This window comes from Biomphalaria glabrata, chromosome 6 (assembly GCF_947242115.1).
Source record: "Biomphalaria glabrata chromosome 6, xgBioGlab47.1, whole genome shotgun sequence".
Lineage (NCBI taxonomy): Eukaryota > Metazoa > Mollusca > Gastropoda > Planorbidae > Biomphalaria > Biomphalaria glabrata.
In genome coordinates, this window is record NC_074716.1 from 30176130 (window position 1) to 30200039 (window position 23910).

The following is a 23910-nucleotide window of genomic DNA, read 5'->3' on the forward strand; positions in this document are numbered from 1 at the left end:
AGGAGCAATTACTACGAACATTTGGAAAAACTGAGGCGTTTTATCGTCAACAATATGTTAATTGCACCATTGAAACCAACGAGGATCCCCAAACATTTTTAGACAAGATGAATAGCTACTTTGACAATTGGACAGAGTCATCAAAAATAGAGAAGACGTTTGATGGACTAAAGGTATTTCTTATGCTGGATAAAGTCATTTATGAGAGTCAGGACGAACTAAAAATATTCCTGCTGGAGAGAAAGCCAAAATCTGTAGATGAGATTGTAAAATTAATAAGGGCTTACAAAGTGGCACATCCTGAAAAAAAGTTAAACAGAGGTAGCGATATTGAAGAAATAGTAGCATTTAATAGAGCTAGAGAAACACAAGACAGTTATAGCAACAATAGAAGATTTAGATATGAAGGACAGAATAGGTTTAGAGGACAAGGAAGGAGCCAAATAGATAGTAGACAAGGCCAGTATAATAGCTACAGAGGGCGATATCAAGGAAACAGACAGGGAAGATATGACGGCAGAAGAAATGGAAGAGATCAAAGTTTGTCGTTATTGTCGAGTTCGGGAAGTCTAGATTGTTTTCAAACATTTGTAGGAAATAAGGCTGCAAGAACGATAAGGGATACTGGGAGCACTATTGTTGGAATAAACCGAAAATTGGTTGAAGATCATGAATATACTGGAAAAAAACAAAGCATGTTTGATGGTAAAACAGTTCGATTACCCGTGGCCCGAGTGAACATTAAAACACCGTATTATACCGGGATCGTAGAGGCATGTGTTATAGACCATGATCAAATTGATTTGATTATTGGCAATATACCAAACATAAAGAAGTGCACGGAAAATGAGATAGAAGTTTGGAAAAATTGTTGTGGAATGGCGACTACTCGATCCTGTAGTAAAGATGTAGAGGAAGGAGATTTGGCAAAATTGTTTGAGTTATCCACTAAGGAAAAAGAGCAAGATGAAGAACAACATGAAAACACAGAAACAATAGAAATCAAAGACATAGGATTTAACAAAGAAAAATTTATCACAAAACAAAAAAATGACCCAGAGTTACGTCAGCTGGCTCAGAAAGGAGGTAGAGGAGGAAGATTCTTTATAGAAAGAGGAGCTCTTGTTAGAGAGATTGAATGGCATGGGGAAACAATAATCCGGCACATTCCCCCCTTACCAAAATAAGCTATTAATATAACTTATTAATAGCGTAAAGAAAGAGTGAAATGGGAAAACAAATACACAGATCTACACTACCATTAATGGCCTTGGACTTAAAACCGAATTGGAAAAATGACAGAATCACAAAAAAATTTTACATGTTAACATCTCTATTTAGTTTACATTTCTACATTTACCAAATAAATACCTTTGTAACAATATCACCAAAATTCTCTACAACATTAACAAACAACTAATATAGGAGAAGAAGGAAAAAAATTAATTAACAATTCAAATTGTTAACTTAATCAAATCAAAATCTGGTCATCAAGTATTCTAGTATGATACAAATAGGAGGCTTGCTTCCCTGCCTTGTGAATTTATACAAGAGGAACTATATTTCAACTCCCAACAGACTAAATATCACAGGTACTACACATCTCATTTAAATCAACGGGGTTGTCGATAGGACTGGTGGCAATTTAAGAGAAAGAATTAGCACATTCATTTCTTTACATTTAACCTTAGAGTAGAATAATTATAAAACAGGGCATTTAGTCTATAGTTAGGTCGCCTCTAAGTACAATTCAACAACTTCAACATCATTCTGGATAGTTCTTTCTAAGGTCTCCCGCTATGAAGCTCGATAACGAAAGTCGTTGCGTAATGGTCTACAAGATGGGGTCACTTGTTCTGAGGGTGTTATGGTGGTAAGCTGCCTCACCAAAGGATTTGTACTGTCAGACGTCACCTTGTTTGATTATTTATGTATTCTCCGATGGTAATGTTGATGTTAACAGTGGCAAGTGTAGATAGCCTCTATCTATTGGTGTTGTAGGCGTTAGCTAGAAATACACAGTCTCATACGCCCAGGTCTCAAAACGTTCTTTCCCCAGACCAAGAAGATTACATGTAGTGGGGTAAATGTTGACAATGCTCTGCAGTATGGGGGGGGGGGGGGGCGGGGTAAGTGTTAACAATCTGCTCTGTTGCTGTTTTCAAACTTGCTGCACATCGTCTGAATCAAGAGTGACTCAAAGGTGATACGATAAAGTACTGCCAGTTGTCAGGGAAAACAATGTCTCTATACACAGCAAACTTGTGACTGGTACAGACAGATTCACATTGTCTCATACTAACACACAGTTGTTTCCTTCTGGTCGCTAGATCAAAGGTCACTTAGTAAAATATTCTGCCTAATACTTTGACACAGGTATGTTCACTTTGTTTTGTTTTTTCCCAGTCACAGGAGCTGAAGTAGCCTCCACACACACACAGTGTGGCTGTAACTCTCTATTTGACCTTGACCTTGAAGAATTTTAGTCTAAATTATACTAGTAGCTCTACATATGTGTAGCTTCAAAATACATGCACATTTTAGAAGCGAGTCAGCCTTGAATTTCGCCACCACTGTCAATCAAAAAAATTTCATCACTCTACTGGAGCGTGCACTGCCCTCAGAACATAATAGCAAAACGTTTCTCTCTGTGGTCTCCAGTACGGACAAGTTCCCATTCCGTCCTCTTTGCTGTTGACAGTGGTAGAAGCTTGAGGGTGTCATTGTTTACTTCAGTTCTTGGCGTCTGACGTCATCGTCGTTTCTTCCTTTTCTACGTCCATAACCAGCTCAATCAAATTCTCTTCGTCTCCATGGACCTCCCTATCTGTCTCGGTTACCATAATATCTGTTGACTGGTGGGCTGCCATAATATCTGTTGACTGGTGGGCTGCCATAGTATCTGTTGACTGGTAGGCTGCCGTAGTTGCGTCTGTAACAAGGTCTACGTCCTTGATAGCCTTGGTATCTTTGAGGCTGGAATTCTCCTTGGTCCTCTGGATACTGCCGCCTTCCTCCATTGCCTTTTTCTCTGTACCATAGATACCACCCACTCGTCCTAGAGCTACTTGGGTCAGCAGAATCTTTACTGCCCTGCACATTAGAACCACCTGGACCAGTTACGCTTGCTGTTTCTTTTCGTTTCTTCTCTTCGACGAGGTCAAATTCCGTTTTTCCGCCTTCTGTAACACTTGTAGGGTATTTTCTTGGGTTGCTTTTACCTATGGCCGTCTGGTGCACAAATAAATCTTTCTTATTTTCGTTACTGTCAACATCATCATAACTTTCTTGTTCTGGTTTTAGTTTTTGTTGTCTGCCTTCCACTTGTTGTATCGTTTCTAAAGGAATTGTTGGACTACGATGTTCTATGTCTTTAGGATCGTAGCCTTGTCTCATTTGTTGTTGCCCTTGAAATTCAGACGTTGCTGATTGGTCGATGTCCTCAGCTTCTTGTGTTGGCTCCCAGTTAAAAAATTGTTTCCATCTGTCGATCTGAGCCTCACTGGGGGTCTCTATATTTGGTACATTCCCTATCACCACTTCGAATGGACCATTCTCAACAACTATAGCTTCAACCTTTTTATTGAAATACGGAGAATTAATGTGTACTATAGCTGTTGGGTAGCTCTTTATTTGCCCTCCGAAACCTTGTACTTTGCATTGTCTCTTAGTGTACTGGTGAGGTTTCACAAGTTTAGCTAAGAGTACACATTTGGTGGCACCAGTATCGCGTAGGGCGTGGGTATGATAGCCATTTGCTATAGCTGGACATACGTACGGTGAAAGGCTATCCGCCAAGCCTCCAACATGGGCTACAACATCGTTCTTGTAGTAGTCTGTTCTCCGGGCATCTCGACAATACTTCGCTATGTGCCCCATTCTCCCACAGTTGTAGCATCTCACTTCACTTCTCTGGGCCGGTGACTGATTTAGTCTATAATCATTTCGTTCTCTTTGTATATCTCTGTTTTGTGGTGGACTATGTTGTTGTGCTGTTTCTTCCTTTGTAAATCGTGCTGTTGTAGAGACTGCTGCGGCGGCAAATTCGATTTCTTCACTATTTTCAACCTTTTGTAGTATTTCGCCCGGATGTGCCGCTACATAAGTTTGACACAGTTCCATAACGGTCTCCACACTTCTCGGTTTTCTTTCCTGTAGGAAAGCAAACAGATGCTTTCCAGCTGTTGATATGATTTTGTCCACGATGATAAACTGCTTCAGACTTTCGAAGGATTCTTCAATTCCAGACGCTTGAACCCATTTTTCGAACGTTATTTTTACATCAGAAACAAATTGCTTCATGTTGCCGTCTGATGGTGGTTTTAGCTCATGAAACTTCTGTCGGTAGTCGTCTTCGCTGTATTGATAGAAATCAAGTAATGTTTTCTTGAGGATGGCATAGTTTGCTACCTCGTCATCGCTTAGGACTTGTAGTGCATCGAGGGCCTTTCCTCCGACCAAACTGAGAAGTTGTATGGCCCATTCGTGTTGTGGTTCCTTTTCAAGTTTCATCTGCATTTCAAATCTGTTGATAAATGCTTCCATCTTATCCGTGCCTTCCACGAATTTTTGTCTCTTTGTTTGGGGCGTATTTCTTTTCCTCGTGTCTTTATTTTCCTGCTCCTCTACATCCTTTGCTTTACTCTCCTTTTCAATTGCGGCAATTATGGCCTTCGATTCCTCATCGTCTCTTTTTATTTTGGCCGCTACTTGGTCCTCCTCTAGTTTCCATTTAAATCTCATCTCTTCTTCCTGCATTGCCATCTTCCGTTCTTCTATTTTCGCCTTTTCTTTCCTTTCTTCTTCTTCTACTTTCGCCCTTTGTTTCCTTTCTTCTTCTCTTTCTTTCCTCTCTTCCATTCTAGCATCTCTCTCCTCATTCTGTTTTATGATTTTGGCAACCCACTCGTCCAATTCTTCTCTTTGGTAGCCAAGACTCTTCCCCGTTTCATATAGTTTTAGTAGGTCACCGTATACTTTCTCGGCCATTTTATGGACGTAGGTTTGTTCTTATACTTTAGGACAAGCCTTTTAGTCCCTGAGTTAATTGATTTCCCAGCTCTATATTTGAAGTCAGTAGAGCTTACTGCTGACCAGAAGATAATAGATAACAACTATAAGGATGAAATAGTTCACCTGTCAACTTGTTGACACACTTGCTGCTCCACCATTGTTGTGATTGTTGTGAACTCCTTACAGGGATTATACTTGACACAGAACGTACTAGTAGTACTTCTTTCAATAACTCAAGAGACGCCAGAGATTAATTAACAATAAAATATATAACTTTAATAAAAGTAAATCAGGGTATCAGTAGCTGAAGACAACTCATCAAACGTTAACTAACTGAATATGTACATAATTATAAACTGACTTCCATATAACTCATATCGTACGGCTAGGCTCCACAACTCTGGCTTCTAACAACAACAATAATAATGCTCAAGGCCGTCACCCCACTTCACCTAGCCAACCAATGAAATAATAATAAATAAAATAAATAAACATAGAAATCCTCACATCCTACAACCAAGGTTCTATAAAGTGTTGTCCACAATGGTCTATACAAACACAATCACCACAGGTACCTAGAGAATTCAGGCAGCTTGTTATGGAAAATGGGCACGATGTAGCACACGCAGGACATATGGGAATACATAAAACGAAACAAAGAATATTCAAGGATTTCTATTGGCCATCTATTAGTAAGGACATCAAAAACTATGTGACTTCGTGCAGACTATGCCAAATAAAAGGGGCAAGAAAAATAAAAGCACCATTACAAAGGGTGGATATAGCAGATAGACCATTTAGTAAAATAGCGATTGATTTGATTGGTCCAATGCCAGTAGTTTCGAATAGGGGTCACCGTTATATTTTAACTGTGATAGACGTGTGCTCAAGATGGCCAGAGGCTATTCCACTCAAAAGAATTGAAGCCAGAGACATAGTACAAGAATTATATACGTTATTTACAAGATTTGGATTTCCCAAAGAAATATTATCAGATAGGGGCACTCAATTCAACTGTCAGCTGACTACAACATTCTTGAACATGTTTGGGATTCAGCAAAGGTTTACAGCCCCTTACCACCCAAAGAGCAATGGTATTTGCGAACGCTTTAATGGTACGCTAAAGAAAGCATTATCTAAAGTAGTGGATGATAAACCCAAAGAGTGGGATATGGCTATTCCGTCAATACTATTTGCATACAGAGAGAGTCGTAATGAAACAACAGGGTTTTCACCATTTCAAATGATTTATGGAGGAAATCCGCGAGGTCCAATGACAATATTGAAAGATTTGATAATCTCTCATGAACATGTAGTAACTAATGACAGTTATGATATTGTAACAGAAACTAGAAATCAGGTTATAAAGGCATGCGAAGAAACGGGTAGACAGGTACTAGAGAAAAATGAATTAACGCGTTGCAGGGTGAATAAACATAGAAAAATGACGGAATTAGAGGTAGGACAAGATGTTTTGGTCTTACTCAAGGATAAGAATAATGTACTGTTCACAAAATGGCTGGGACCGTACAAAATAACAAGGAAAATTAGCGATGTGGATTATGAAATAGACATTGATTCGAAGCTCAAAATATTTCATGTAGATTTGTTAAAAGAGTTCAGACCAAGACAAAGAAGTGAAGAAAGGAGTAAAGATGAGTCAATGACAATGAGTGCCTGTGTGACGGAAGAAATGGAGACAGAGGAAAGGTTTAGACCAATAGAGACAGTGGCAACAGAAAGTAGGCAAACGTGGAAGGATGTCACGGTGGATGGAGTTTCTCTTGATAGAGCTAAAGAAATCAAGGCACTAATTGAGGAGTATAAGAATATTTTTACGGATTTACCTGGGAAAACAAGTATTATAGAACATGATATCAAGTTAACTGGCAAAGTACCGAATAAACTGCCACAATATACGATCCCATTACACCATAGAGAAACATTACAGAAGGAAATTGATGAGCTACTAACACTTGGAGTGATAGAACCATCTAGTTCACCATGGGCTGCACCAGTCGTGCTTGTTTAAAAAAAGTGTGGCAACTTAAGATTGTGTGTAGATTATCGACAGTTGAATAAAGTCACACAATTTGATCCATTTCCAATGCCACAAGCAGAAGAAATGTTTACTAAGCTAAAAAATGCAAAGATTTTTAGCACGTTGGATCTGTCAAGAGGATACTGGCAAGTACCTCTAAAACAAGAAGCTAAACCATTATCGGCATTTAAGACACCTTCGGGCATATATGAATGGAATGTGATGAGCTTTGGCTTGGTAAATGCTCCAGCCACGTTTAACAGAATGATGGCCAAATTATTCAGCCATAGAAGAGACACAATTTGTTATTTAGATGATATATGCATTTTTAGTGAGCAATGGGATGAGCATATACAATGCCTTGGAGAGGTTTTTAAAATTATCAAAGAAAACAATTTAACATTGAAACCAACAAAAATAAAAATTGGCCTAAGTGAAATTTCATTTTTGGGGTATAAGATTAAAAATGAGTACATTGCTACCATTGAAAAGGAAGGACTAGCCATTGTATGGGGTATAACAAAATTAGGGTTCTACCTAATGGGAGCTAAATTTGAACTATGGACGGATCACGCTCCCTTGGCCTTCATTAATACAAATAAACTAGGGAACAACAGAAAAGCCAGATGGGCATTGCAACTTATGGATTATAACTTTGAGGTCAGGACAATACCAGGGAAAGACAATGTGATAGCGGACACATTATCACGGTGTACCTAAGAAGGAAAAGAAATGAAAGTAAGGAAAGGAGCTTGGCCACGTCAATTTTGTTTCTGTTGGTTGGTCAAAAGAATAATGTCAGTAAAATCATTTTGGTGAGAACACAATGAATAGCAGTATAATGAATAGACATCTATAACAGATTGGAACATTTTGTAAATATACACATATTACATGTATATGTAATTGAAGACTGTATGGATTGACGAAGCTTTGTTACATGTGTGAGGTGTCGAGATATTAATATATGGTGTTGTATTGAGAATTTGATGAAACCATTGTTAGAAATGTAAAATATAGTATTACAGTTACATAGTTAATTATAGTTTATAATTGTGAATTATGAGATTTACTCTGTTGGGGAAGTCTGGACATTATACATTGGGATGGATGTAAGTAATTTTGAACCTAAAATAATAATGTAAAGAATGATGATGTTTAATTTTGCTGTTGGAGGGTTTTGTTGTTGTCGTTGGTTTTTACCTGGTTTAAAAGAATGAGAATTAATGAAGATAATATAATTATATTGAACAGTGATTTATAATTTTATTTGATATTTAAAAGACGTTCGATGTACATCGAACTTTGCAAACAAGGGGGGTGTTACAGTCGTAGCGCAGCACGGTGTGCATGAATAATGGTGCGAATTTGTGTAATGAATGGAAGTGATGTTGAAAAGGGGAAGCCGAGAGTAATTGACAGGAAGAGAAATGAAATGTTCGTATTTACATAACTTGTTGTAATATTAAAGTATTTATAGAGTAATAACCTGAGAGTCTATTATTATTTCGAAGAGTCTTGTGTCGTAACAGTAATAAGCCAACATATTTGTTTCGTAAAGAAAGTATGGCTTTAAAAAAAAAACAGCAATAAGTAGACATCATTATGAAAACAATATGGCAGTGGTCAAGCAAAATATAATGTTGCTCACCTTTAAAGTAAAGAATCGAAGCCATTTTTCGATGCGTTATAAAAAGAAAAGGAACTTAAAATATCACATTAAATAATGTAAGTACTAGATCCATGGGTTTCTCATGGATAAAGTTTGAGGTCGATTTCATTTCCTTTGGAACATTTCGGTAATGTGGCCCACGACACAAGTGTCGGAAATTAAAATGGCCCGCAGGACGAATTAGGTTGGGCATCACTGTTACAAATCATTGTGGAGATTACCATTTCTATTTTTAGTAAAATCTGGAAGATTTTTCATTGCTTATATAGTTTTTCATAGCCTCAGTGTGTTAGCCCCCAGCAGGGAAAATTTGAATTTTGGAAGCTTTTTTACACTCTAAAGCAGGGGTGGGCAACCTTTTTCTATCGAGGGCTGCATTAAAAAAATTGGCGAGTTGGGGGCCGCATATATATATCCTGTATGATATATGATATCCACAGAGAGAGAAAAAGAGATAGAGATAGATAGATAGATAGATAAATAGATAGATAGATAAACACACAAATATATATATATATATGATATTATTTATTATAAATACATATAAATTATATGTACTTACAATGTATAAATATACGTTAACTAACTGTCTTTTAATTCAAATTTATACTGTATTATATATCTACATTTTATTTGTGTACACTCCCATTTGAGGAATTACACACAAGAGTTGACTAATTTTATGAATATAGATTTTAATTTTGAAATTTTCCTTTTATATCACAACATTTCACCACAAATGTACAATGTCCTGGAACTGTGGAACTAGCTAACTAGTTTTTACACTTATTTTTTTTTAAATGCTTGATCACAGATGAATGTGGTTCCAAATAATGTAAAATTTTAGCAACAAAGTTTGTTTTTTTATTGTGGAAATACAACTTCTAGCATCCATAAAGCTCCTGCCGAAGAACTGATTTCATGTCATAATTTGATTAGAGTTTTGTCCTCTGGAGCTGAATCAGTTTCTGCAATATATGTTTATTTGAGGGTATTGAAAACTGGTTTCAAGTTTTTGACGTCAATTTGTTGTCAAATTCCACAATTTCATGTGCAAGCAACCCATTGCAATACTTCCATAAAACGTGAAGTCTATATTTCAATCTTCATTAGAAATATTAGTAAAACAGTCAAAGACAATGTCCTTCAAGGGACATGACAATATCTTCCTTGAGATTCCATATTCTTTATACATTGCCCATGCTAAGCCAACGGATACTACTGTTTTGGAATGTTTTGTTTCCAAATCTTCAAGTACTTTTTAGAACTGTCTGTGGATAACAACCCTAGTTCTGTTTAGTTTGATTACTGAGATAATTGGGTCAAGAATATGTTTGATATTCAATTAGCTTTGTACAAACTTTCCTGTTTAAAGTTTAGGCTTGGGATATTGTTCTTTAATTTATTAAAAACCTGTTTTTCTCAGTCAAAGCACGAGCTCCATCAGTTGTAATGCTTGACATCTTGTTCCAGCCCACCAACACTTTCAACACAGTTCTTCAAAGCTTGAATTAATACTGGCCTGAGTTTGTGTCTTTGACTGAATGTTTCGAAATATTGACAATAAGAATAATCTTTCTTTATTTTAAGCTCTTTAGAATGACTGGAAAAACTGGAAAGCTTTATTTGAAAAGATTTAATATAATACCCATACATTTCATGTGCAAGCAACAATAAGAATAATCTTTGTTTATTTTAAGCTCTTTAGAATGACATGCAGAGACAATATTTCTTTAGCCTGTGTTCATCATAAGTGTAAGAATCAAAAGTTTTATTAATTTATATAGATATTTTGAACTAATAATTTTTTATATATTTGCATTTTTTATATGTAAAATCTGTGGGCACACTTAATTTCTGTGGGAGTCCGCGGCTGCATAAAACACTCCGATGGGCTGCATGTGGCCTGCTTTCCATAATTTGCCCACCCCTACTATAAAGGAATTAAAAGTATATATTTTTTTTAATTAGACCTATTGTTCTATTTTTTTAAGTTGTTAGTTTATTTATTAGTATTGGGTCTTAAATTTGATTATTTTTTTCAAAATATTTATTTTTTAGGATTTTATTTTATTCAATGTTATACTCTTGCTTAGGGCGTGAGTAGGGTTTTTCCTTATCAGATATAGGAGCTATTTGGTTATGAAGAACAATATCTAGCTTAAAATTTTTTTACATTTCGCCATTCATATTTCTAAAAAAAAGATAGACCACTGGGGACATCTACTACCTGACATCACTACCATCTTTACTGTCAGAGCTACGTTTTTTGCTCTTTCTTCTTGACCCCACATAATCATCGTCCATATTGTCACTGCTGTGTGTGGAGCTTTGATCATCATCAACATTCGCTGGTTCATCTGGAGTGTCCTCATCGTTGGTGTCCTCATCATCATCAACATTGCATGTGGTAGGATCAGGGACAACCCCCAGAGGTATATTCAACCAATCAACAATATCTAGACAGAAACAAGAAATAATTTTATAAATAATTAAATCAGATTTAACTGTACAGCATGTAATAATAATTCATTCTACACTATACAAAACAGCTATCCTAGAGTAGTTAGTATTTGTTAATATAACACTAACCAGTACAAAGAGACCATGGGATATCATTTTGGTTCAAGCTGCTTTGAATGTCCAGAGCAGTTTTGGTTGAGATCTGGCAGCTTTGACTTACTTTAGCTTTCTTGATATCTGGGTCAATACAACATTTGGAAATGAAAAAAATGTCTAAGCAGTGCAAACAAATTAAATATAGAAATTTGAGAAAACAATTTTAAATAAACAGGACAAATCTTTTAATGAAAAAAGAAATAAAAAATTCCACAGTGTGATGAAGATGTCAGAAAAATGTATTTAAAATAATCAATTGAATTTGCTTGCTGTTTATTCACACCTACTCCCTTTACCAAAAATTGTTGTTTTTTTAACTACAAAATTAAACAAGAAGAATACACTTGTACTTTCTAGCAGTTCGTAAATTAAAATTAAGACTCACCTTCAACAGTGTACACTGTGTCAGAGTCTGACCCATCAGATGACGTAGCATCTCCTAAGTGTGTATGCATGTTTAGGAGCTTTATAAGTTTAGAATAGCCTTCAGCTCCAAGACTCTCTTTGTCTCCAACACTGGAAGAAGTTTCAATAATATGATCTAATGCAAAAATCCACCAATCGTAAATAATTGTTTTAACTCTTTAAAAAATAAGCTCTTACTTCATATCATCATTTCAATGATAAACCTATAAGTCTATTGAAAAAGATCGTACAGTGCTGGTGATAGGCCACACTCTCTCAACATCACAAGCCTGTCATACATTTTTCCAATTGCACACCACGGGGACATCAATAAAAGAAAAATTTGTATGCACTGTTTCTAAAGGCCACATTACTTCTGATGCCTTACCTTTGCTGACTCTGTATTTATTATAGCCTTTTTGTTGTTCCCCATTATTGGGTAAAAGTAAAATTATCTTTCTACTTTCATCTTTATGAAGTTGCTCCACATTGGTTTGTCATTAAAGTTATGTGGTGTAGTGATTAGAAAGAATTCATGGTAAAATAATTCAAGTGTTTAATTTTAAGGACTTTGGCTCTGGACTTGATCATTGTGTAGAGTTGCTCTGTATTCTGTCAATGGTTGTACTTGGTCATCACTTTGTAGACTGGGAAATACTTGGTCATGGGCAGTGTGAGCCCAGAATGTAATCTCTAACAGTGTGACCAAGGTGTGCCCTCATGTTACGATAGTAGATCTAATTTTTCACACTTATACACTTTAATAAATACTCAAGATATAATACTGATTTTCTTTTGTTAATTGCTATTAATGAAGCATTACTCACATCATATCAAATATTTTGTTAAGTAAGGCTAACCCTTCAATGCTGCGCATCAACTTATTTTTGTTACATACTGACTTTAGTGATAAACTGTCAGGGGTGCCCAGGCAGATGAGCCAAGGCTTATAAACCACACCCAACACTCACTCGGAAGGAAGAGGAAATGACCTAAAAATACATGGTACCAAAATTTGGGTGTAGAAGCTAAGCAGATGGGCAAGACATAGGGTGCAGTTGGAGAGATTCACCCAGAATCAAGACACCTTAACTCTTTGACTCCGGAATTACTTCGGAATTTTTTCCACTTTTGGACGGAATTAATTTTTCTGCCATTTCAGAGTGCGCTACTTTGCTTCGATATAACTTGTATAACTTTTTTATTTATTATTGGAAAATAATAAATTTGATACAGAATTAAAGAGAAATGGATGCACTTTCCATTTCTTATGTTTTCTAGTCTGCAAATAATGTTGTTTTTGTAATTTTGGGTTTTGAATATAAAAATTAAAAATTAAAAACTCACCAACTGACATTGAAAATATCCATCCAAGTGCATGTTACAAAAAATTTATTGTTTAAATTGAATCCAAATAGCTTTTTTTTCTTATTTTTATCCATTTGTTTACAGAACACCATAGAAGAAACAGCAATAAATGCAAAAAATAATAAACTGAACTAATAATCCAATGTCACTACTTTAATGAAAAAGCCCATAAAAAAAAGCAACACTCTTGGAACAAAAAACTTTTACCCTAAAACTAGTCCAACTGTACAGCATATATATATATATAGTATTTTCTTCTAAAGTTCTTCATGTACTTAGTGTATAAATATTCCTTCTAGTTGCGATATTCATGGAAGCAGTCAATATGAATGTGTGGGTTCGACTCCCATCAAGCGCAAACATAAACCGTTCTCCCTGACCTACAGTGTTTACACTACTCTGTCTTTCACTTTATAGTTATAGGTCTCCATTCTCTGAAAATGGTTCTTATTCTAGCAGGTGTGTTCAATTTAATCCTATGGTCAGCATAGCCTCTAGTTATTTATTTTGCTGATAAGACTATCAACAATGTGATTGTCAATGAAAAAAAAACAACATTCCAGCTCAATAGATGCAGTGCTGACTAAGTCTATGTTGACAACCCAAGTTCTTGGTGGAACAAATCTGAAATTGATCTGTTTCAGTGCCTAGATGATAGATCTAGAGATCTACCTCTATCTGATTAGATTTAGATCTAGATGATGATGAGACAGCTAAACTAGTTCTAGATCTACATTGAACATTAGCTGGGGGTGGAGCTGCTTCATCAGCTGATAAACTTCATCATTACTAGACCTAGCCCTAGGCAGGGGTGCCACCCATGAGACCAAGTAAACCCTGAAACCTGAATTTCCAAATTTTACAAACCCTGAAATCATAAACCCCAAACTTTACCAACCCTGAAACGTACCACATGTACAATTTAAGCACCAAAATTTTACGAAAGAAGAACAGTATTAAATTACTACCTAGATCTATATCATAATATGCCCCCCATGTTTTAAATATGTAATTAGTAAGCCTATCAGTATAATGAATAAGAGTTTGTGTGTATTTATTGATAAAGCTTGTAATACAAGTTAAGAGGATTTAGTACAATTCTATATTAACAATGTTTGTACACCCCCCCGCCCCCCAAACACACAGTTATTTTAAATGATGTTTCTCTCTTAACATTTTTTCCCTCATTATTCATTTGAAGCAGCCTACTTTAATCAACATTGATAAAACTGATTCCATCAATGTACATGCAAGGACCTGTAAATCTATTGCAACAAGATAAAATTGATTTGAGATTTAGTCCTGATCTACTCCAAAATGAACATCTAGATTTAGTTTCTAATATTTAAATGTAGACCTAGATGGCTAGAATGTGCTGGACTGCTTATACATAATTATAACTTATTAGTATAAATCTAGATCTATTGACCAATCGATCTATTTTTTCTAGCCTCTAAGTCTTCAGGCGAACGCAAACTTACTAATTTAATTCTTCAATCATTGATTCTAGATCTAGTAAATTTCTAGTAACATCTAGTTCTGATCTAAAAACGATGTAAATATCCTAAATCTAGATCCTACTTCTATAATACTCTAGACCAATATAGCTCTAGACTAGTCTAGACATAGGCTAAGGCTCTATGTCTATATGGAACCTATACAAATATTAAAATATAAAACACGAAAACAAAAAAAAAAAAATTTCTCACTCGTGATTTTTTTTTTCTTTCTATTTCTAGGACTAGCCACTAGGTATGCGAGTAGATCTAGACTATTCTAGACTATATCTATACTAAATACAAGACTTTACAGTCTAGATCAGATCTAGATTGATCATAGAAATAGATCTAGACTCTAAATCGAGCCGATTCGAGGCGCGTTCCGTAGATCTAGAAATTCTCTATAGATCTAGAATGTTTACACTTTTTTGTCACTTAAAAAAAAAAATACTGTACCGGTAAATAAAACTTAGTGCGCATGCAAAGTGAAAGTCTCACGAATCGCAAGATATGAGATGGGTCGATTTTGTTTAAAAATGGCGGCTCGCGCGATCGGAACTAACAAACTAAAATTAACGGGAGAAAATTACCAGAAATTTCGAACAAAATCTAAATCAACTAAAACCCTGGATTTTAACAAAATTGTAGACGGCAAATCCAGAGGGGGGAAAATCGGACCCCTCAAAACCCTGATTTCCGGGTTATTTCGGAAAAGTGGCACCCCTGGAACTCAGTTAAATATTTATAAGCTGTTGCATTAATGAAGGTAGATTTGTAGAAACTAGCCATAAGTGCTATTACATTGCAAGACTTACTATTTCAAAAGATGAGCAGTGAGTTTGTTGATGTTCTGTAGGCAGCCATTCAGCAAAGTTTTTGTAGGCAATATTACTGGGCTTTTAAAAATACTTTCTTTCTTCTGTTTTTTTGTTCTACGTCTTTTAAGTCTCTTTGATGGACCTAAAGTCAATGAAAAAGACAATATGTCCCACTATAAATGATTTCTCTGCAGATTATGGTTTGGATGTTGTAGTCAAAATATTTTCCAGAAAACAAACTTTGGCCAACAATAAAGAGTAGAAATACAATATTATAACAAAGTTATAATACAATGCAAATAGTAAAAAGCTTTTCAGTACTATGAAGCAAATGAAACTGGGTTGCTTATAAACAGTCCAGACCCATGATTCATTGCTAAGACTTTATGGATATATGAAGGAAACAGGCAGATTGTGTTGCTAGCTCAACATAGTTTTTACTAGTCAGTAAACTTTTTGATAGAGCAGATTGATTCACAGCCAATTGTCAAGTTAGCCAAACCAGAAACTTTTAAATTTCATTCAAATGGAATAGTTTTAGGCCACCCTGGTTGACCTGACTGCCTTAATAATATGCCTAAAAAAGGCTTTAATCAATGAATTAGTAAAATATAACATATTGCAATTATTAAAATAAAGAATATAAAACTTTATATAATTTTAACAACAACAAAAAATTAAATTTACTTCTCCAAGAGAAAGTTGTAAAAAAAAATAATTTCCAACCTAAACACTGAGACAAAATGTAAGCAATCCATGCCACCAGTTGGTAGTTCCGCAGTCCTTCCCCTGATGTCACAGAAAAGATGCCTATGTTGAGCAAGAAGTGGAGGGCACCAGCACTGTTCAGCTTTTTTAATAGAGGACGCCAAAACACAGCCATTTCTAAAGGTACAGTTGGTGGAGAACGTGTTAAAAGATCTGCAACAAAAAATACAAAATACTATCAATACTCTTATATTATAATGTAGAGATATTTCTTCAAAAAAAAAATAAATACAAAGATACGATTATTACACCCAAAGCATTCATACCTATTTTTACTTTTGCACTTATTTTCTGGTCAGTATATATATATACTTGTATTTGTTTAAAATAATATTCCAAAAATTTTTTAAGGGCAATTTATATTATAAACAACAAAAAAATTATCAAGCCCGCTGGCCACACAAGGAAAACTCAGGATTCAATTTTATAGTTTCATAATGCAACAAAATTAAAATTTGCTATGGCTTAAGAACACACACAACATTTTCTTTGACACAGGGTTAGTAGCACTTTTCCATGACAAAATTTTAGGAGATTTTAGGAGGTTTTTTAAGAATGAAATGTATGATGTGTGTGTGTGTATTTCCTATCCGTTTGTGTGATACATAGTAAAACATACACAAAACTAAGCATTTATCAAATCAATTATTGTTATTTGATTTTAAAAATAATAAATATCTTGCCAATATGCCACAGAAACAATGTTATCAGCTGTGATGTGTCCACAGAAAATGTAATGAAAGTTATCTTTTAATCAAGTAACAACTTGACTGTCATCCCTAAACCTCAAACAACCATTTTTTTTTAAATAAGACACATTCTTAGAGATGCCTTCATAATGTGTATTCTCTGTGATGGACATGTACATTGTTAGTTCCTATGTGTATCTTATAGATACTAGAGTCATGGTGTGCATTTGAGGTAATGTTTTATTCTTTTATTAGCTAACTTAAATCCTTCTCATAAACAGAGCCAGTAATATATAGGGCAATATAGGTCTATTTGAATGTTTAGTTGACATTTGCTTACTAAAAAATGGCTTTTGGATGGGGGGGGGGGGGGGGATTAGATCTATTCGAATTTTTTTTTCCTAGCAGAATCTTTTTCAACCATATAGTTTCCATGGCTTTTACGAGTGAAATAATTTTTACGTCACAGCTGCATGCGAAATATTTTCGTTAAATCTACAGTGGATCTAGACTATTGATCTAAGTCACTAAAATGCGCAGATTTTCTCAAGGCTGTGAGAGAATTATCTTCACTGAATTTACAGTAGATCTAGACTCTAGATCTAAGTCACTAAAATTCGCGGACCTTTCAGGGCTGTGAGAGAAATATCTTCACTATATATATTCTAGTGATTTAGCATAAATCTAGAGTCTAGATCAAAGTCGAGAAAAGTCGCGGACTTTTCACTGCTGTGTGAATATTATCTTCACTAAATTTACAGAAGATCTAGACTCTAAAGCTAATTCGCTAAAATTCGCGGACTTTAACTCTAAGTCACTAAATTTTGCGGACTTTTCACGGCTGTGTGAGAATTATCTTCACTAAATTTTGCGGACTTTTCACGGCTGTGTGAGAATTATCTTCACTAAATTCTAGTGATTTCGAGTAAATCTAGAGTCTAGATCTAAGTTACTAAAATTTGCGGACTTTTCACGGCAGTATGCGAATTATCTTCACTGGATATACCGTAGATCTAGAGTCTAGATCTAAGTCACTAAATTTGCGGGCTTTTCACTTCTTTGTGCTAATTATCCTCGCTAGACTCTAAGTGATTTAGCGTAAATCTAGAATCTAGCGTATTTCTAGAGTAATCTAGACATTAGATGTATCGAGATCAATAAATTGACTAAAATTCACTGATTTTTCATGTTAGGTGCGAATTATCTTCACTAGATCTAACTTAAATCTAAATCTAGATAGGCTACTATTACTAGATACTAGCTAGATCTAGAAGATTTACCGACTTTCCACGCGAAGTCACTCTTACACTTACAAGAAGAAGATTTTAGGTGAGGGAGGGCCCGGAGGGGTGAAGCCTACAAATTAGTCTGGTAATTGCTCTAATAATAGACAATAGTCACTACAGACTAGATCTAGCGGGTCTTTAGTGGTAACAATAAATGGAAACAAACATTTCTACGCCGACTTCAGAAAAATACTGCCAGGTGAAATGCTTGCTTAAGCCAAGGCCATCTTCAATCACGAGGTCGCGCTTCACAAGTGGGTGAAAGGCGGTGTAGAAGCGTCAGCTCATTAACACAGCCAGCCCGTAAGGTCATGCGATCAGAATGCCTAGTTACGCTGTTGTTTTTTTCCCCCCGCATTTTTAGCAAGAAATAAGCAAAATTATTTTTTTTTTTAAATATTGGGTAAAAATTTTAGGAGAGTGGACAAAATTTTAGGAGACTTTCGGCAATTTTTAGGAGAATTTTAGGATTTTAGGAGACTTTTCATTTTTTAGGAGATTTTAGGAGTTTTTAGGAGCGCTACGAACCCTGTTGACAGATTTTGGAAGAGCTTAATAATTCTTTTTAATTGTTAAAATGGGATAAACCTTTCAGCAGAAATTACGCAAAGCATTATAACATCATGTCAGAAAATGTCTTATTTTTCAACCAGTTTTCAATTTGTCATTCCAACTACTGAATGTACATTTATAAAGACTCCATTCAGAAATGCAGTCCACATGCATCAAATTTAAACTTTGATTCTTATTTGTGTAAAATGTATAGAAGCATGATTTCTAATAGAATATTTGAGTTGAAAAATGTATACTAGTAGCTTGGGTTTTGTAATTTGAGACAGTTTTACTTAACTTTTATTCTATAATACATTTTGGAAAGAAAAAAAAACTGAAAATTCAATTGTTTCAGATAACATCTTCAAAATTTTTTTTTGTACCATTTACATTTCAAAATCTATTTTAAAAACATTTTTCAACTGCATTGATAATTAGTCAACTTGGTACTTTGAACTATTTATAGCAGAGGAGGAGGGATGGCTGAGTAGTAAAGCAGTTGGCTTCTGAACCAAGGCATCTCTAATCTCAATATTTTCAGGACAGTCCACTGCCAACTCTAATAAGTACTTAACATTAGTAGGGAAAAGTAAAGGTAGTTGGTTGTTGTGCAGGCAACAAGACACTTTCAATAGCCATCAGCCATAGAAAAAAGATGACCTTTACATGATCTGCCCCACAGATTTCACATTCACATTAGATTAGAAAATGTTAATTATCAATACCTTAAAAATATTGCAAAGGATGAAAGAGCTAGATGTCAATCTGAATAGACTTTTTTAAAACACAGAGTTACTGGGGAATTACATAAGGTTTTGAAGACATTTTCTTTGATTTTTTACCTTTTTTGCTGAAAATAATTTCATTGTGTATTTGAGAAGAAAACTTGTGTCATTACAAATAACTATAATATAAAATCAATAGAATTAATGTGATCCACAATGAAAGGAAAAAAAAGTAATGTGATCTCAGTTAAACTGACATTTACAAGAGACATTTAGAATACAACAAAGGAAAGGCATATAGTCAGGTGAACATCTCATATACATACCTTCACTAGAAACACCTAGTGCTGTGAGCTGTTCCTCTGTAGAGATCAGAATACCATCTTCCAGTAAACACTTGACAAATCTTAACCTAAAACATATAGAAATCCTCAATGCTGTCAACATATCAAGCTAAGATGATGCTGTCAACATATCAAGCTAAGATGATGCTGTCAACATATCAAGCTAAGATGATGCTGTCAACATATCAAGCTAAGATGATGCTGTCAACATATCAAGCTAAGATGATGCTGTCAACATATCAAGCTAAGATGATGCTGTCAACATATCAAGCTAAGATGATGCTGTCAGCATATCAAGCTAAGATGCTCAAAAAAAGTGAAGAGAAGGGTATAATAAGGGGTGATAAGATGAATTCCTACCATTTCATGACATACTTTGATAGCATTTTACTAATCTTCCTCCTATAGAGAGGTTTGAAGATTCACTGATATATTTAAACAAAAAGGTTTTAAATCTTCTGAAGAAACAAACATATACTGTTTGGATCACAACATTTTTTTAAAAAAGAATTTCTATTGAAATTATAAAAAGTACAAATTCAAAATCAAGATTACATAACTTCTAAAGTGGGATCAAATAATATCAACATTTAGTTTAAAAACACTCTTTACAACAATTTTTTGCACACTATAATGTATTTCTCAATAATTATGTTTAGTTACAATGTTTAGTTTGTGGAGTTTAAAGAGGAAAATTACTAAAAGAATGGTTATAAATACCTATTCTGGTTCAAATATTTGTGAAGAACTTTTAAAGAATCTGATTGGTCTCCTGTCTCTTTATCCTTGTTTCCAGATTTCACTTCCTTAGCACATTGGTAAACAAACAAGAAAAATTGCAGTATAAAGGGTTGGGATTAATGTCATGTAATGTGCATGTCAAGGTCTCATAAAATGTGTAAATAAATGATTAAATACATATAAAATTTCAAGAAGCAACAATAAATTTCCCATAGTATTAAAATGACCATCAACCTCAAAAGCATTGATATCATTTGGCACTTAAACATATCGTCACAATATACAAGGTGAGATTATAATCACAGTCAGTCAAAATTATAATAAATTATAAAATTACAAGTCCTAAGGCAGTACCTCAAAACGACATTTTTGAAAGTCATAAAATGCTCTCCTAATGTCAGACATTCTTGGCATTTTGGAAGTGTGCTCTTTATCATCAGGCGTATCTTCCTTAGTCTGGAGCTTCCAAAAATTTTCTTTCAAGTAATTTAATGCCCACTGTGCACCAGTGGATAAGGCATCCAGACAAGGAATAGACGCATGTGTAGCATCATGACGCAGTCGCACGATCCATTCAGGAATGCCAAACTGAAAAAAAAAGAATTGTTATAAAATGTTTCACACTAAAACCTAATGGGAGAGAGTGGAATAGCTCATTTCTTTCAGTTGACTAGTGGGTCTCAAAAGTATGTTATGATCAGCACCATGATCAAGTGCCTTGAATAGCCCATTTAGCAGTTTCTACTTTGGAGCTGGATTAATTTTTTTCTGGTGACATGCTTTACTATCAAATTCTAAGGCCTGAAAGCTTTTTCATTTACATTCTAAAGGTTTGAAAGTCACTCCCCATCGAATTCAAAAAAGATCACATCTTTTTTGACATCTACATTTAGTTTGTTAATATGTAAGGCTTGTTTTAGAGATTAATGAGAAGTGCAGTATTTCACAAGGCTATGCAGCCTCAACTACTTTCATTTATAAGAAAGACTTGTAATTTTCTAAATTAATAGAATTTTTAAAAGATAAATAAATAAATAAAAGCATAATTGCATTAATTTTATTTTAAAGTTTATGGAGCTATAAAAAATAAAACAGCAGCTTTACTTCTCTAGCAATTAAATGTACTGGCTGTGCAGTAGCTTTTGTTTGACCTTTCTCTGTCACATGATTTACAAATCTGTTGGGAAAAATAGAAAGTCAACTTAAGAAGAGTTTTATGAATAAATTGTCACATGGCTTAATAAGTTTACAGTATATTAAAAAATTGAACATCTATTGGAACTTTAGAAAGGTTCTTGAAAATTATACAAAATATATACAAATATTACAAGACACCATAAATAATATTTATCTATAGAAATTGACCTAATTAATGCTAAACTGTAAATATATCTGAGATGAGATTCTTGAAGGTGAACTGTCCCTTCCTTTTCTGCTTTACTGTGTTCCAAACAAGCCTGCATAAGCATTCCACTACTTTCAATGGCCACAGATAACTTGCTGCTGGCTCTATACGTTTACAAAGGAAAATTTAAAAAAACCTGTGTCAATATGTTGGATAAATAGTTATCTTATCTTATCTTATATAATACAGACGTTACTTCAAAAAAGAAGATGATTACGTCCTACGCGTCATGCATTTAGTCATGCATATTAACCAATGACTTAAATTCTGCCAAGTCACTGGTTTTCCTGGCTAGCTCAGGCAACCCATTCCATGCTCTAATAGCACTAGGGAAGAAGGAGTATTTGTACAAATTTGTCCTAGCATATGGGATGAGGAATGTGCCTTTATCTTTGTGTCTTTCAGAGTATTTTATTAAATTTTGTTTTTGTATTTGAAGATTATGGTTCAGTGTTTTATGTATTATTGCTACTTTACTTTTGAGCCTTCTGTCCTGAAGGCTTTCTAAATTTAGTGATTTTACTAAAGGTGTTACTCTAGTCAAATGTGAATATTCGTTTGTTATGAATCGCACTGCTCTATTTTGTGTCTGTTCTAGTTTCTTAATGTTTTCTTGAGTTGAGGGGTCCCAAACAGAGGATGCATATTCTATTATTGGCCTAACCAAGGTTAAATAACATTTTAGTTTTATGTTCTTATTTGATTTATAGAAATTTCTTTTAATAAATCCTAATGCTTTGTTTGATTTTTTTGTAGTTTCATCAATATGTGGATTCCATGACAGTTTTTCATTTATTATAACACCTAGGTATTTTGCATTTTTAGTCTGTGTTACTGGTTTGCCATGAATAAGATAAGTGGAATTAATTTGTTTTAGTTTTTTTGTTACTCTTAACAACTGACATTTTTCTGGGTGGAAAGACATGCTCCAATTTGATTCCCATTTCTGTAATTCATCTAATTCTCTTTGTAAAATATCTGTGTCTTGTGTTGTTTTTATTGTTCTATATATTATGCAATCGTCTGCAAATAATCTAACTTTTGTTCCTGAAGTAATGCAATTTGGTAAATCATTTATGTAAATTAAAAATAGTAGTGGACCCAAGACTGTTCCTTGAGGTACACCTGAGTTTACTGTTATCGGTGTTGATTTAGAGCCATTTATTATTACAGTTTGTTCTCTCCCTATCAGAAAGTCTTTAATCCACTGATGCAGTGGACCATTAATGCCGAAATATTTTAATTTTTTAAGCAAACTATGGTGGTGAACTTTGTCAAAAGCCTTAGAAAAATCTAGTAAGATAGCATCTATTTGTTCACTATTATCTAAACCTTTTGAAAAATCATCAATTAGTCCTATTAGTTGTGTTTCACATGATCTATATTTCCTAAAGCCATGTTGGTATGGTGTGAGGACATTATGTTTGTCTAAGTGGTTTATGATGTTGCTACATATTATGTGTTCTAGGATTTTACATGTGATGCTGGTAAGTGATACTGGTCTGTAGTTTCCTGGGTCAGATTTTTCTCCTTTTTTAAATAGGGGGGTGACATTAGCTTCTTTCCAGTCCTTTGGTACTCTGCCCTGTTTAAGTGAAGCCTCAAAGAGTATTTTGAACACTGGGGCTAGCTCATTACTTAGTTCTTTGAGTAATCTAGCTGGAATACCATCAGGTCCAGAAGCTTTATTTGGTTTGGTGTTGGCTAATAGTTTTTGGATTCCATTTTCTTGTACTACTATATCTTCTATGTTGTCTACTTGGTTCAAATTCAGTAATATGTCTTTGTCTCCTGGGGCTGAGAATGCTGATGCAAAGTATTTGTTTAGAATGTTTGCTTTAGTTTCATTATCATTATGTATTATGTTATGTTCATCTTTTAATGGCGCTACGCCTGTTGTTTCCATTTTCTTAGACTTAATGTATGACCATAGGTTTTTGTTGTTGTCTTTAGATATTACATTGT

General features: G+C 34.6%; 2 protein-coding genes across 2 annotated transcripts in view; one reads left to right on the forward strand and one right to left on the reverse strand.

Moving 5' to 3' along the window:
- The window catches only part of LOC106077155 (ribosomal biogenesis protein LAS1L-like), a 34740-nt gene that overhangs the window by 2819 nt on the left and 8011 nt on the right, over positions 1-23910 (reverse strand). The window contains exons 3-12 of the mRNA XM_013237933.2: positions 21906-22049; positions 21645-21717; positions 20895-21128; positions 20520-20605; positions 19782-19867; positions 16162-16356; positions 15433-15577; positions 11731-11861; positions 11319-11426; positions 10957-11185 (exon numbers count right to left, since the gene is read on the reverse strand). Coding sequence (XP_013093387.2) covers positions 10957-11185; positions 11319-11426; positions 11731-11861; positions 15433-15577; positions 16162-16356; positions 19782-19867; positions 20520-20605; positions 20895-21128; positions 21645-21717; positions 21906-22049 — 1431 coding nt within the window. The remainder of the gene's footprint in view (positions 1-10956; positions 11186-11318; positions 11427-11730; positions 11862-15432; positions 15578-16161; positions 16357-19781; positions 19868-20519; positions 20606-20894; positions 21129-21644; positions 21718-21905; positions 22050-23910) is intronic.
- The window catches only part of LOC129926778 (piggyBac transposable element-derived protein 3-like), a 32650-nt gene that overhangs the window by 1663 nt on the left and 7077 nt on the right, over positions 1-23910 (forward strand). The window lies entirely within an intron of this gene.